This window comes from Macrotis lagotis, chromosome 7 (assembly GCF_037893015.1).
Source record: "Macrotis lagotis isolate mMagLag1 chromosome 7, bilby.v1.9.chrom.fasta, whole genome shotgun sequence".
Taxonomy (NCBI): Eukaryota; Metazoa; Chordata; class Mammalia; order Peramelemorphia; family Peramelidae; genus Macrotis; species Macrotis lagotis.
The window spans coordinates 153,977,629-153,993,182 of NC_133664.1; the positions used below are offsets into that span (position 1 = coordinate 153,977,629).

General features: G+C 35.5%; 1 protein-coding gene across 1 annotated transcript in view; it reads right to left on the bottom strand.

Annotated features, from left to right (window-relative positions):
• Positions 1-1,904: 1,904 nt before the first annotated feature.
• The window catches only part of RINT1 (RAD50 interactor 1), a 33,683-nt gene continuing 20,033 nt past the window's right edge, over positions 1,905-15,554 (bottom strand). Inside the window, 10 exon segments of the mRNA XM_074193957.1 lie at positions 1,905-2,124; positions 2,127-2,176; positions 3,361-3,479; positions 3,562-3,742; positions 6,006-6,220; positions 7,226-7,425; positions 10,768-10,905; positions 13,227-13,452; positions 13,542-13,652; positions 15,340-15,496. Coding sequence (XP_074050058.1) covers positions 1,988-2,124; positions 2,127-2,176; positions 3,361-3,479; positions 3,562-3,742; positions 6,006-6,220; positions 7,226-7,425; positions 10,768-10,905; positions 13,227-13,452; positions 13,542-13,652; positions 15,340-15,496 — 1,534 coding nt within the window. The 3' untranslated portion in view covers positions 1,905-1,987.

Genomic DNA, 15,554 nt, shown 5'->3' on the forward strand with positions numbered 1-15,554 from the left:
CTACATTTAAGACAAATTACAGTGTGTCTGACTGTAGCTGATCAGATTAACATGAGTTCAGGATGCTCTATCAGGTCAGGCATAAATGTGAACACCTGGGGTGCTTATTCTAAACTTATATATGTCACATTTCCTTTGAGATACTTCAATTCTGCCTTCCTCATGAGTGCAGCACCCTCATTGATGAGGGCATGCCGGGCTGGGTCTCCCATGCCGTACAATCAATTTTGAAGTTCTTCAATGAGACCAGTATTTTATTTCTTCTGACCTCCTTGAGAACACTTGACCTGTGTGAGTTCTCCATAAAAGTTTTTTTGGCAAGTGGACATCTGACATTCTAACATGTCCAGCTCATCATAGTTGTACTCTCTGTAGTCGTGTTGGAATGCTTGACAATTTAGCTCAAGAAAGTACCTCAGTGTCTGGTATCTCCAGCCAGGTGATCTTCAGAATCTGCCTAAAAAAATTTAAATGGAAGCGCTTCTGACATGGCATTGGTAGACTGTCCAGGTTTCAAGGCATATAGCAATGAGGTCAGCACAATAGCTCTGAAGACCTTCAGTTTAGTAACCAGTCTAATACCTCTTCTCTCCTCCCAAACACTGAGCTAGCTCTGGCAATGGGAGTGTTAACCTTTTGTCAATGTGTACCTCTTTGGAAAGGACACTGCCAAGGTAAGTGAACCTGTACACACTATTCAAAACTTCTCCATTTTCTGTAATCAATGGTTCCACATGTGAATGGTGTGGTGCTGGTGGATGGAGCCCCTGTATTTACTTGATTTATTGAAGGCCCTGGTGCAATGTAGAAGATGAGCAAAGCCTAAGACTCTACAGGTATATGCATTTTTTTAGGGTGTTTTTTTTTTTGCAAGGCAAATGGGGTTAAGTGGCTTGCCCAAGGCCACACAGCTAGGTAATTATTAAGTGTCTGAGACCAGATTTGAACCCAGGTACTCTTGACTCCAGGGCTGGTGTTTTATCCACTATGCCACCTAGCCGCCCCAGGTTTATTAAGATACAGCCATGCTATTAGAAATCTCCATAAATCCTCCTGTTTCCTTAGGATATTTTCTTAACAAAGGTGAAGAGAACTTGCTTATTTAAACATCTGATATGTATGCCAGGTGCTAGGGCTTAGCAAAATGAAATATGAAGATTTTCCTACCAAGTGTCAGACCTTCAGTAAACAAGAGGTGAAAGGTGATAAGGCAAAGGCTGGAGTGAGTGGGGGTGGTGGTCTAGAGTTTGCCTATCTGTATATCATACCCTATCTATTTGAACTCAACTTCTATTTCACTTCTTGGAAAAGACAGCAGCCTTTTGCAAATTTTCAAATTGATCTTAAGCCAAAGAGTCTTTATATATCATCTTTGAGAGAGTACTGATACTGAAGCAGGGCAGGGCTTCCCACAGCACAAGGCTTTAGGTCTCACTTTACTCAAAGTAAGTCTATCTCTTAGGCTTCAGACTAACCAAGTTGCCTTTAATTAATGAGCTAGCCCTTTTTTCTTATAATGAGAGAATTGTTTTATAGTTTATAATATCAGCACCCACAAAATACCCTAAATACTGAGGGAGAGATGCTATTTCTGGTAAGGAATAACAAATGCTATATTAAGATAATGAAATCAGCTGGTAAAAGTATTGTACAGATATTTTACATTTAATTTCAGAAGAAAACCAGCTAGAGATCAGAAAACTTAATTTAAATGTTTACAAAGGGCAATGAGAATATGAAAACAATGAGGTATATATTCAACAAATATAGAAAGGAAGTAGCTGCTTTTTTAGTAATTGAGCTCATAGTATGTAAATGTTAAATCTCATGTAGGAAAAATGATTACTAAACAGCACTTTACTATATAATGTAGCAAGTTGAGAAATATTGCAGAAAAAATTCCATAAGCAATTTTGAATTTAATATGACTTCTTTATTCAAATTTTTAAAAAATCAAAATCAAAAACCTTTTGAAAAAGGACTTCATTTATTTTCCTGTGTTGGGCCAGTTTGTTCTTAAATTAAGTAGAATTTCAACATCTTGTAGGGCTAGTTTATAAATCCCAAGTTCATTTAATGCTGCTGTGGCAGTAGGTTCTTCTGAAGCTGACTCTAGCACATCAAAAGTAGGGCAGATCCAACATTTAAATTCAAGACAATACAGGCTTCTTTGATACTATTTTTAGGAGAGGGAGAAGCAAATAAAAAAACTACATTGTTACAAAGCAATTTTATTTTGAGACACTAAGCAATGCTTACTGGTAGCTTAATAATCTTTAATTTCCCAAAATGAGAATTTGTATGCTTTTATTTTTAATAACTCATCTGTTTCTCTCTATTCCCCTTGCTATCAGTCATTAGATATATATAGGAGGGAGGGGGAAATAAGCAGAGAGAGAAAAAAAGATGGAGTAAAAAGTAAGGCAGGATTGATTAGTTATCTTTTATTGTACTAATAGAAGCAGTATTTTCAAAAAAAAGTCAGCCATTCCATATTTAAATTTTTTAAAAGATATTCAACTTTAAAACCAATTTTGAGAGTACTTGTCTGAATTTTGCTTCATTCAAGAAAGAATGCTATATAGTGATAAAGAATTGGGAAGGCAAGTTGAACCTATACTATGGAGGCTGACTGAGTTATCCTGAGCAAGGCCCTTAACCCCTGAAGTATCAAAGATTCTATTAAGGAAAAAAAAAAAGTTGCTAAACTATGTTGATGGGAAGGAGTTTCTGTGTATCAATGAGGTCTAGAACATAGGATATAATGATAAGCAAAATTACTATCAGGTTTAAGGAGGTGATGAGTAAACCAGGTCTGGCTTAAACTTTAATATTAAATGTTTTATATTTTGCCATCTTAATTCTCTATACATAAATATACATTTCACAGAGTGTGCCTTCCACATTGTAGGAGGTATATTTTGGAAATCACTGCAAATGTATGAGCTATTATTTTTATATTTTATCAAATCACATCATACAAAATTTAAATATTAAATAATTAGATAAAAAACAAGATTTAGCTCCTTTTCATTTCTGCTGTTCCCTGAAAACAGGGACCAAGCCTTGTCTTTCGACTATTTGGGAGTGTCTCCCCTAGTGCTAAGCATAATAGACACAAGAGGAAGTAGCTAAAAGAGTTGATGTAGGAAATCATTTTAAAACTCTTGAGGGCAGTTAAATGGGTTACATTTTTATTATCATACTTATTGAACTTAATATGCATAGACCTTTTTCACCATACATGAGAAGTCTATCACTATCAGCCTTAAATTTTTTTGAAAAAAGGATCAAATCTAAACCAATTGACTTGTTATAGAAACACTTGTTTGAAATACAAAAAATATGCAATTTGCTTACTGCTTGAAATAGTTCTCTGGTCTCTTGCAATAGTGGGAAAATAAAGGGAAAAGATTCCGAGTCATGTCAAACTGAAGCTGAGCTGCTCCTCCTTCATTGAAGTAGTTTGCAAGAATTATCTGTGTAAATAAAGAACAATTTATCCCATGTAAGAAATTCTTTCATAGGTATAGCCCAAGGTCAACTAGGCAATCTACTTACTTCTTGATAGATGTATATGTCCAGCTTTTCTACAAGCATTTGCCAGAAAATTTTAAATAAAGAGTAACAAAGCTGCTGTTCCAGTTGAAGTAGGTGATCTCTTAAAGAAAGCAACAATGGACAAGCTGAACTTGACAAGGACATGACTGCTTGCTCTGACTGAGAGGGCAAGGACAACCACCTGAAAGAACCAAAACCGCAGTCCATTGCTGAAAAATCTAGATAGCAAAAGTTATTTTACATTTTTTTTAAAAAAAAATATGTAACACATTTCAAATTTTTCTCAAACTATATGGACATAACTTTGAATTTTTAAAAAAGTCTTCATTATCAGTTGAATAAAATAAAAATAGCACAAATCCTAAAGAAAGTCTAAAGATTTTGTCATTAAAACTAGTTATAATATGAATCAGCTACTTGGTGAATAGACTGATATTTAAGTAACTGTTCAGTTTTGGTACAGGTTGAAACTATTTAAAAAATTTGATTCAATATAGTAAAAAAATCTCAGTTACTTTGAGGTTATCCTCCTAGCTCCTTGGAGCATTCTTTTTTTTTAGTTTTTGTAAGGCAATGGGGTCAAGTGACTTGCCCAGGTCACACAACTAGGTAATTATTAAGTGTCTGAGGCTGGCTTTGAACTCCTGACTCCAGGGCCAGTGCTTGATCCACTGTACCACCTAGCTGCCCCACCTTCAAGCATTCTTAACAGTGAGCTAAAAACCCTGAAAGGAATGAGAGAAAAGAGCATTTTATGGCAGCAAAGAAAGCATCAACAAAATCAGCTAAAAGGGGAATCAAAGACAAAAAGACCACGTCAGGTCACTAAAAAGAAAGAAACCTTTAGCTAGACTGGTAGTGATTTCTCTAAACAATCATCCTTTTTTGCTTAAAAATCAAATGTGAAAGAAGCAACGAAATACAGAAAAGACCAGAAGGAAAAACTTCTAACAGGGGGAAGACAATACAAATGGCAGCAGTCAAGGAAGCAGAACCTGGAAGAAGTCAAAGGCAACCGATATTGTGAGGAGAGAAGAGAGAAAGAATCACAAAAGTGCAAAGTTCTGAAGGTCATCTGACTGCATTTACAAACTTCTTGGGTCAGAAAACTATACCTTATTAAAGGTTGGTGGGGAGTGGTTAGGAGAGGACAATAGTGGTATAGATTTAGTTCTATCAGCCCATTTATATGATTTATTAATCATGACTGACTCATTAAGTTATATTTCATAAACTCAAGTTAAAACTGCAAGAAACATAAAATATACTTTAGATTTTTAAGATGCATGCTTTTTTTTTTTAAAAATTTGGAGTCTAAAAACTGGAAGTGTCTTATGTAGTAGTTGTAGATTTTTTACTTGGCATTTTCCACTTTTTCAGACTTGTCTTGGTGCTCATTGTTTTGCATTTGTTACTGGTATATTAGGTGACGTTTTGCCAGAAAAGATTTTTGTATGGTGTTGAATTCAAGTTCAAAGTGATCCACTTTGCAATAGTGAATGGAAATTGTGCTGATGAACATGTTTGGTCCTCCTCCAACTGAGAAAACAATCTGAGACTGGCTATAGGAAGAAGAAATCCTACTGAAAAAACCCCGGCAGAAGGCCCTGAAAGGCAAGTCAGTCAAATGCTCTGAGTTAGAGAGGGTATTGAGAGATGGATTAAAGAGCAAAGTGCCATTGGAATTCCTGTGTCCACAAAGATAGTTTAGCAGGGGACAAGGGGAATTGCTGATGAAGTGACTGATTTCAAAGGAGGACACGATTGTTGCTTCAGGTTCATGAAATGGAATAGATTAAGCTTGTGTCCATGTATCAGACTTGCCCAGGGAGCGCTTGTGTCAACCACAGACCAGGGAATAGGCAGGAGAGCAGTCAGAGCCTCTCTTGAGTCAGTGATTCATCATCAAATACAGATGAGGATGAGGGAGTTTTGACAGTGATTCAGAGATGTATTTTATGATGAATAAAACTTGAGTTTTATTATATAACTTTGTGTAATACTTTTCCCCCCCAAATTTTAGGCCCCAAAATTAAGGTCTTATATATGAGAATGTCTTATATGGGGGAAATAAGGTAATTGGAAAATTTCAAATAAATGGGATTGGAGTATAAAGAGCTATTAATTCTTTGCTATCTAGGAGCTCACTCTCTAATGATTTCTGAGTGCTGATTCTAAAGAGATTTTACATTTGTTTGTTTGTTTTTTAGGCTATTTTGCAAGGCAAACTGGGTTAAGTGGCTTGCCCAAGGCCACACAGCTAGATAATTATTAAGCATCTGAGGTCCGATTTGAACTCAGGTACTCCTGACTCCAGGGTTGGTGCTCTATCCACTGCACCACCTAGCCGCCCCAAAAGATTTTACTTTTAAAAAACCAACTTAATTTTGATTGATTTAGATAGACTAAGAGGATATCTATAAATAAGGAAATAGAAAACTCACCTTTCTTTTGTGTACAATTTTGCTGCATCTTTGATATCTCTGAAGACATGGTCTACCTGCCGAGTCAACATATCAAGTTTCAAACGCTCCAGGAGGTTAATCATATCATCAAAGACTGAGCTCTCCATAGAGGCTAGTTGTCCTAGCTGCAATTTACTGAGAGCCTTACTCTCTGCAAGAACTTCCAAAGCAGCCTGCTGAAGTTGTAGGAAGAACTAAATGCAAAAAAAATATATATTCCAATCATATTACTATATTATATTAACTACTAATAAGGATTTTTATTTTTTCTAAAATAAATGAGTAGTAGAAGTTTATGGAATGTTAAGGAATGCAACAAAAATAATGACTTCTACAATGTCCATTGTACATTACAACTAATTAGGAGTATAATCATTCTTTTTAAACTGTTTCAATAGAAAATATTTGATAACTGAAAAGTCAGTTTATTTTCATCCAACCACCTTTCCCCCCCACATGACTATAAAAAGAATAAAATCAAATGTGAGCTTTTTCTAGAAATAATTTGCCCTTGCCATTCCTGAAGAACTTTTAAAAGTTCTTTAAAAAAACCACAATAATATGACATTTTTCTTGAAGTGAGTCATTAAGATAAGAATAAATCATACAAATGTCAAAACAATTGGGATTAACAAGTTCAAAACATCCACCAAACTAGAACAAAAGAACTGAAGCAGTGACTCATAGCAACACTAAAGCTATTTGTTTTTGTGTTTGCAGGGCAATGAGGTTTAATGACTTGCCCAAGGTCACACAGCTAGGTAATAAGTGTCTGAGGCTGGATTTGAACTCCTGAATACAGGGTCAGTGCTCTATCCACCACACTACCTAGCTAACTCGGAGACTATTTTTAATCTGAAAAAAAAATCTAAAAGTTATGGTAAATGCTTGTATATTTCTTTTGAAAATAAAGTGGAAAGGAAAAAATTCCCTAGAGACAATGTTTGTACCATCTGCTATAGACTATAATGGTGGAATGGCTGGCTCTCTTTTCTCCAATAATTCAGTTAATTAGAATACCAGGATTACTTACCATAGTTGAGCTTTCAAGTTGAGAAAAATCATATATCTTGATCATATAGGCCCAAAATTATCATGTTAGTATCCCTCATCTTTTTAAACTTTTGAAAAAATGAAAGTTTAGAACAATATTTACTTTAAATAGCTAAATTAGTTAGCAAGAAAAAACATCCACTTACAACATTGTCAGCCCAGTCTGCTAGCACTGTTGCAATGTAGTTGACAGCATTAAGAATTGCACAATATCGAAAGGCAAGGGAAGCTCTGGTCTCTTCTTTCATAACCTGAGTTAATCGTATCCTGAAATCATCAACTAAATCTTTCTGTAACTCCAGGAACTGAAGCCTTCTAGAGGCTGTAGGAAGATTCTTATACCTGTCTGCATAGAAAGTAAAAAAAGGCATTGGAACTTAGATTCTTCTGGTGTTCCCAAATTAGGTTTTTTGTTTTGTTTTGTTTTTTAGGTTTTTGCAAGGCAATGGGGTTAAGTGGCTTGCCCAAGGCCACACAGCTAGGTCATTATTCAGTGTCTGAGGCCGGATTTGAACCCAGGTACTCCTGATTCCAGGGCCGGTGCTTTATCAACTGTGCCACCTAGCCACCCTTATTGCGCCACCTAGCTACCCTCAAATTAGGTTTTGTCAGAGTCCTTTTCATATCCTTTGTTTTCTAGGAATACAGGAAAATTATTAAATTGGCTACAACACAATCTGAAGCCCCTTTTTTTGTGCGAATTGTTACTGTCAGGAGACAAGTATGGAAACTTGAGAGTGATAGTGTTGAGCCAACTGGGTCAGGGGTAGAAGACCTGAGGGCATCTGTAGAAGAGATGGACTAAGACTGTGATGTCTGCCTCTGACAGAGACATCCTCCAAAAACTATTATGAAGAACATTTCTCATTGTTGTCTTATTTTTTTATTGTCCTAATAAAAAAAGAATCACTTCTTCCTTTTTTGATAGCTTAAAGTTGTGTATATTAATCAATTATCAGGTATTTACCAGAAGACTCTTAAGAAGAGACTCCTGGGGGGTGGAGCCAAGATGGCAGCGTGAAGGTAGCATTTTCCAGGAACGCCTTCCCCCCCAAAACTCCAAAAGCCGTCAAATTATGATTCCAGTCAAAATTTAGAGGGGCAGAACCCACAGAAACACTGAGTGATACATTTTCCCAGTCCAAGATAACTTAGAAGTTCTGCAGGAAAGATGTGTCTCACCAGGACCTGGGAACAGGGGAGGGGAGAGAATTCTGCTACACCAGAATGAGTGTGGAGTGAGGGAGCACCAGCCACAGAACCTGCAGCAAGAACTGGGTGAAACCAGTTAGTACTTTGAGAACACAGCCCACAGAGGGTAAGGGGGTCAGGGGAGACTGTAAAGATTTCTCTACTCTCCTTGGAGGCAGGACTCTGCTTGCCCACAGTCAGATCCAGGTTGCAGTTTGGGCTTCCATACTAAGATAGCTGAGCAGGGGCCGTCATTACAGCTCCAGGGCAAAGGGGAGTGCTGTGGTCATCTACATATCAAAGTACAGGCAAATGAGCATAAGACCTTGGAGGAGTAAAGGTCCCAGTGGGGTGCCCCCCCCCCAAAAAAACCCCAAAGCCTTGGAAGTGCTGCAAAATTAGTCTTGGGCTGAGGAAATGAGTAAACAACAGAAAAAGAAGAATCTGACCATAGAGAATTACTTTATTCCCATGGAAGATCAAAAGACATACTCAGATGATGATAAAATCGAAGTTTCCATATCCAAACTTCCAAGAGAAAGAGAAAATGGGCTCAAACTATGGATGAGCTCAAAAAAAGACTTTGAAAAGTAATTAAGAAAGGTGGAGGAAAAATTGGGAGGAGAAATAAGAGCAATGCAGAAAAATCATGAAAACCAAATCAAAAGCCTGGTGAAAGATATACAAAAAAATACTGAAGAAAATATGTTAAAAACCAGTTTAGGCCTAATGGAAAAAGCAAAACAAAAGGCAAATGAGGAATGCCTTAAAAAGTAGAATTGGTCAGCTAAAAATGGAGATAAAAAAGTTCTCTGAAGAAAATAACTCCTTCAAATGCAAAATGGAACTAAAGGAAGCCGACGACTTTGCAAGAAATCAGGAAGAAATAAAACTCTTCCAAAAAAGCCAAAAATTATAAGAAAATGTGAAATATCTCACTGGAAAAACAACCAACCTTGAAAACAAATCCAGAAGAAACAATTTAAAAATTATTGGGTTGGGGCAGCTAGGTGGTGCAGTGGATAGAGCACCGGCCCTGAGTTCAAATCCGGCCTCAGATACTTAATAATAACCTAGCTGTGTGGCCTTGGGCAAACCACTTAACCCCACTGCCTTGCAAAAAACTAAAAAAAAAAAAAAAAAAAAACTAAAATAAATAAAAATAAAAATTATTGGGCTCCCTGAAAGTCATGACCAGGAAAAGAGCTAGATTTCACTTTTCAAGAAATAATACAGCAAATGCGATCCTAGAAGCAGAGAGTAAAATAGAAATTGAGGGAATTCACCAGTCACCTCCTGAAAGAGATCCCAAAAGAAAAACTTCCAGGAATATTATACGAAATTCCAAAACTCCAAAATCAAAGAGAAAATTTTAAAAGCTTCCAGAAACAATTCAACTACCAAGGCTCCATAGTCTAAGAGCTGTTAGAAGGAGCATATATAGACAGGGCACAGGAAGAAGCAGAATATAATGGTATAATATAGTAAAAAGATGGAGTCAATGGGTGATTAGAGGAAAGTACTGGGAGTAAGGGAAAGGAGATGAAGAAGCTAAGAAATTTCACGTAAGAGTCAAAAAAAAGCTTTTTCAATGGAGTGGAAAGGGAGAAGGCAAGGGGGAATGAGTGAGCCTGCATTCTCATCAGAAATGGCTCAGTGAGGAAATAACATACACACTTGATAGGGTATAGAAATCTATCTTACCCTAGAGAAAAATGAGAAGACAGGGATGGGATAAGAGAGAATGGGGAGGGAGGGAAGGGGGGAATAGGTGACAGAAGTAGAGGGAAGATTGCGGGAGAGGGTACTCAGATACAACACACTTTTGGACAGGGACAGGATGAAAGGATGAAAGGAGAGAGAGAGACAGACAGACAGAGAGACAGAGAGACAGAGAGAATAGAATAAATGAGAGTGGGGAAGAATAGAGTGAAGGGAAATACATCTAGTAATAGCAACTGTGGGAAAAATATTGAAGCAACTTTTCTGGTGGACTTATGAAGAAGCCAACTCACCCCAGAGACAGAGCCACTGGAATCTGAACACAGACTAAAGTACGTTTTTTTTTCTTTCACTATTGTTGAAGTTTCTCATCTTCTTGGGGGGGGGGGGTATGTTTACTTTTATAAGAAAATTATTGTAATAATAAAAAAATAAATCTAGATCCTTAAAAAAAAGAAAATTTTAAAAAAGAAACTATATGTGGGCAAAAGTAAAAAAAAAAAGAAGACTCCTAAATGCTGTGTTGATGAAGTTTCTACTCATTTGCTTTTATTTGGAGTAGTATGGTGTGCTCCTCACATTTAAACTCCTAAGGTTTCTTCTGAATTATTAGAATATTTCAAAGAGAGAAAATCGGGCAGCATTTTGCCAGAATTCAAATTTTGAATGTGGTGGTTTTATATTGCACACTGTGTGGTCTTCATTTTTAATGAAGCTAGATTTTCAATTATTTAGAAATACACATTTGAGTAGACAAATGTCAAAATATGATTACCTGTTATAACCAGCAACAGGGTCATAAAAGTCTCTGCACAATCTGGAACTTTCATTTCATCAACATCAGTGATATCCTTATACTGTGAGACCCAGGCGGCTTCTGATGAAAGCATTGAGTCCATCTTCTGAAGAGCAACTAAAATGCATATGATGTTAAGTCACTGTAAGTGTTTGTTTTACTCATTTTCAAGACAAGTTTCTTAGGAAGGATTGTGATTTTTTAAAAAATATAAGAAAACAAAAACTCTAAAACTAAATATCCACCATCTATATTACATCAGACCACATTATTTTAACATTAAAATAGTCATTCCTAATTATTGTCCTAAAATAATTATATTTAATTGACTTAAATGCTATTATTGAAGATTCTTATGACATTGACAACACTACAGGTAAAAGAATCATAGATTCACAGATTTAAAGCTAGGAAAGACATTAGAAACCATCAAGTCCAACTCCTTTATTTCCAAGGTGAGAATACTGAGGCAGGCAGAAGTTAAGTCTTGCCCAAGATCACATAGATAAGTGTCTGTGGCGGGATTTGAATTCAGGTCTTAATGTCACCAAGTTCATATCCACTACCTACAGTGATACTGCTTTTTTTTGTAATGCTTTTTTCCCCCCAGTTCTTTTTTTAATCATCTTTCTTAAAACATTTTTTTTTTAATTTATTTTAAGGTAATGGGGTTAAAGTGACTTGCCCAAGGTCATACAGTTAGGCAATTATTAAGTGTCTGAGGTCACATTTGAACTCAGGTCCTCCTGACTCCAAGGTTGGTGCTATATCCACTGCACCACCTAGCTGCCCCTCAACACTGATTTTTATCAAATTTTCGCCCTTCTTTTCCCCTTTATCCTACAGTTGTGATAAAATGAAATCTTTTTTACTTAAAAGTATTTTCTTTTTTTCTAATTACATGGAAAAAACAGTTTTCTACTCATTTTTATAAGATTTTGATTTCCAAATTTTTCTCACTTCCTCCCTTACCTTCCTTCCTTCCCCAAGACAGCAAGCTATTTGTACAATCATGTTAAACGTATTTCCATACTAGTCACAATGTGGAAAGAATTATCAGAGAACAAAAGAAAAAACAAAAAAAATTTAAAAAGTGAAAATAGTATGCTTTGATGTTCATTCAGACTCCATAGTTCTTTCTCTGCGTGTGGATAGCATTTTCTATCATGCTTTTTGGAACTGTCTTTAATCACTGTATTACTGAGAAGAGCTAAGTTTATCATAATTCATCATGTACAGTGACTTTTCTTACACCATTCTAAGAATCAGAAAATTTCAGAGTAAAATAGGTTTCAGGGATCATCCTATTCTCTGGATCATGGACCCTTTCTCAATATAATGATTTTTAAAGTCATAAAATAGGTTTATAAAGAAAATCAATTCTATTAAAATATAATCATCAAAAAATGTTAATTTTATGGAGCTCAGATTAAGAACCTCTGATCCAATTCAACTTTTGTATTTGACAGATGAGAATTTTTGGCTTCTACTCAGTAAAAATATAAAGTATGAAGTGGCAAGATTCCACAGGAGGAAAAAAAGGAAGTGATTCAACTGGTAAATTCCAGATCAAAAATTAATTTATTTCAGTCAAAGAGGTCCTTATATTAAAGGATAGAATGTCCTGTTATCAAGGAAGATTCTAATGGCAAGAGTCCTTTATCATTAGATGGTTGGTAGAAAGATAAGAGTTCTTCTGAATCAGGTAGGAAAGAGTCCTTTCCTACAAAGGGTGACAACTTGTCAGGAGACTTCAGCCAGTTGAGTACAAGGACCTGACATCTCCCATTGTTGCTCCTGTAACTTCTGGATCAACAAAATAACCCTTATAAAATTTTTGCTACCTCTTTCTTCTTTTGTACTTGAGCCTATATGTTTTTCTGTTTTTCCACCTGGCTCTCAAAGCAAGGAGGAAATGAATGAGATGGCTGTAAAACTGAGAACTCATTTTTTTTTTTTTTTGGTTTTTGGCAGTTAAGTAATTGTTAAGTGTTTATGGTCACCTTTGAACTCAGCATCTCCTACCTCCAAGACTAGTGTTCTGGATATCCACTGCGCCATCTAGCTGCCCTGAGTACTCATTTCCTTTCCCTCTAATCCAGTCTCTCTTCTAAACTTCCCTGTTGAGGTGAAGAATACCACTGTATTCTTCCTCACCTAGGTTTGTAACTTCAGGTATCTTACGTCCTCTCACTCTCATCTCCCTTCTCTATTTCCAAATCATAGTCAACGACACTCCCATACCCATTAAGTTAGAATATATACACATACAGTACTATCACCATCTCTTATTGGTACTATTAGAATAGTCTCCTAATTAATCTCATTGCTTCTGATCTCTCTAGATCAAGGGAAAAGCACAACATAATAAACTATACATGTAACCCCTTTTCTCCCTCCCAAGCCTAATAATAATAAATAATAATACAGCTTCTTACATTTTCTTTCCATGGTTAACCATCTTTGAAAGCAGGTCTCCTCTGACAGAATATGCATACAACTAGGAAAGGTGTTGGGATACCCATGAACACTTTGTAGCTCCCTTTCAAACAAAAGTACTTCATCCACCAAGTGACAGAAAAGATTGTCATCATACAAAAGACAAGGAATATCAGCAGCTAATTTCTCAAGAACCAGCATCATAAGGGCACGAGAAAATTCTAGCTAGAAGAAATAGAAGAACATATATGTAAATAACATGTTAGTATTATATAACAGTTTTAAAATGACCACTTTGACAATGGTTTTCTTACCCTTGCATTTACAGAAGAGCCTACTTTATCTAATATTGGTTGAATTTTCTCATCTAGAAACCTAGCATGGTTTCCAATCCACATAAGTATCTGAGTCAGGTACCACTCAGGCTGAAAAAGAAAAAAAACAACAAACAAGCTGAAAATGTATTATAACATCATAGATTAAAATTAACCTTACGAAAGAAATTTCTCTAATTGTATAACAGCATCATAATTAACCTCACAGAAGTCAACTGAAATTCTATTTGAAAGATAGTATTTCTGTACTGTATTTTCATTTGGCATTAAAAGTATTTAAATATACTTCAAACTAATTCCAATATCCAGTGTTTAGTATGTGGTACCTCAATATCCACCCTAAAAACTAGTTCCATACTTTTAAAAAATACCCACAGTACACAGAAAAAGAAAATGTTTAAAATTAGTCTGTAAAATTTGAAAATTTGTAATGGGCAAAAAAATATTTTTATGTGCTTTTTCCCTTCAAAAGAGAAATTAAAATAATTTCTCAAAATTTAGAGAAAGAGAAATTATAAGTCAGTCTGTATTAAGTCTTCATCCTTTTAATATCAGAGGATCAACAATGCCTAAAATCAAAGGCAAATTAAATTGCCCAAAAGAACCGTCTCCAAGATTGGAGTTGCATTAACTACATACAATGAGATTTTGATATCAAATAAGAGAACCATTTTGAATTCTAATGGATTTTTCCCCACCAAATTTCATTCTTTTACCAAGGAAAATTATTCATGACAGTATTTCTGATAGATAGGGGCAAATGATTTAGAAGCAAAGAGACAGTGGGCAGAATATTGGTTTTAGAAGGGCTGAGCTTTATAAAAATCTTGACACAAGTCCCAAAGTCCATCCACAACTTTAACTTCATTGACTCCTCTTCTAAACTGCCCTCTATTTTGTCCTGTTCAAATTCTCTTTTCTCCCCAAAAAGAAATTTCAGTAAAAACAAAAGAAAACTAAAAAAAAATCAGAATCCTCCATACTCATTAAATCCTTGTTTATTTCCAAATTATAGAAAGAACAAACTATATTTAAACTACTGAATATAAAATGCATTGAACAGTATGGTTTATTGAGTCAGTAAGCATATGCAAGATTGTTTCCCATTTCTTCAGGATGAAGAAAGTCTGAATTCATGCAAAAAAGGAATTCCTGAACAAAAAGTTACCTAGTAGGCAATAAATGTTAAGTTACTCAGCTGACAGCAATCTCTACCCCAGAATCCTTCCCTATCTTTCATTTTGATTCCCTTTTTTTGGAACTGACCCACCTTTTTTGGGCTCAACCTCCACTCAAAATCCATTGCTCTGAATCTTCCAACTTTCTCCTTTCCCCTTAACTTTGAAGAATTCAAACACTAAGATGTATGTGAATTCAATTGTAAAAATGGAAATAATAAAAACATTCTTGGATTCTTGTTTTATGAAAGGTATTTAAGTAATAGAAGGTATAGTAAAAGCTCTAGGAGCTTAAGTGCATGTTACGTCATATTAATTTATTAAAGTATGATATAAATGCCCCAATCTATCCATGTCACTAGTCTAATAAAAATAACAATAATAATGATGATGATGATATGCACATCACTAGACCCATAATTTTCTAAGGTGGGTTTTTAGTCAGACTAAAGAAATTTGGATTTCTAGAAACAAAACATAAAGTATGTTAACTCCAAAGGTATTTGAATAGTCATGTTTTTATTTAAAACAGTGAAGAATACACGCAAAAAATATTTGATGCAAACAAAAATCTCATATGAAAGATGACAACTTCACACCTTGCTTATAATATTAGTTTGTCGATTCCCACTGAAGTGATACCTGAACCTCTTCTGGAGGGGAGTCAGCATAATTTGAATGGGAAGGATGACCAGGGGTGAAGCCGGAAGAGAATATTTTTCTGGAAGTTGTTTTGGTTCAGTCAGTATTTCATCTCTGAGATGATTAAGTCAAGGTAAAAGTCCCCAAAATAATACATTTACAAATCATAAAA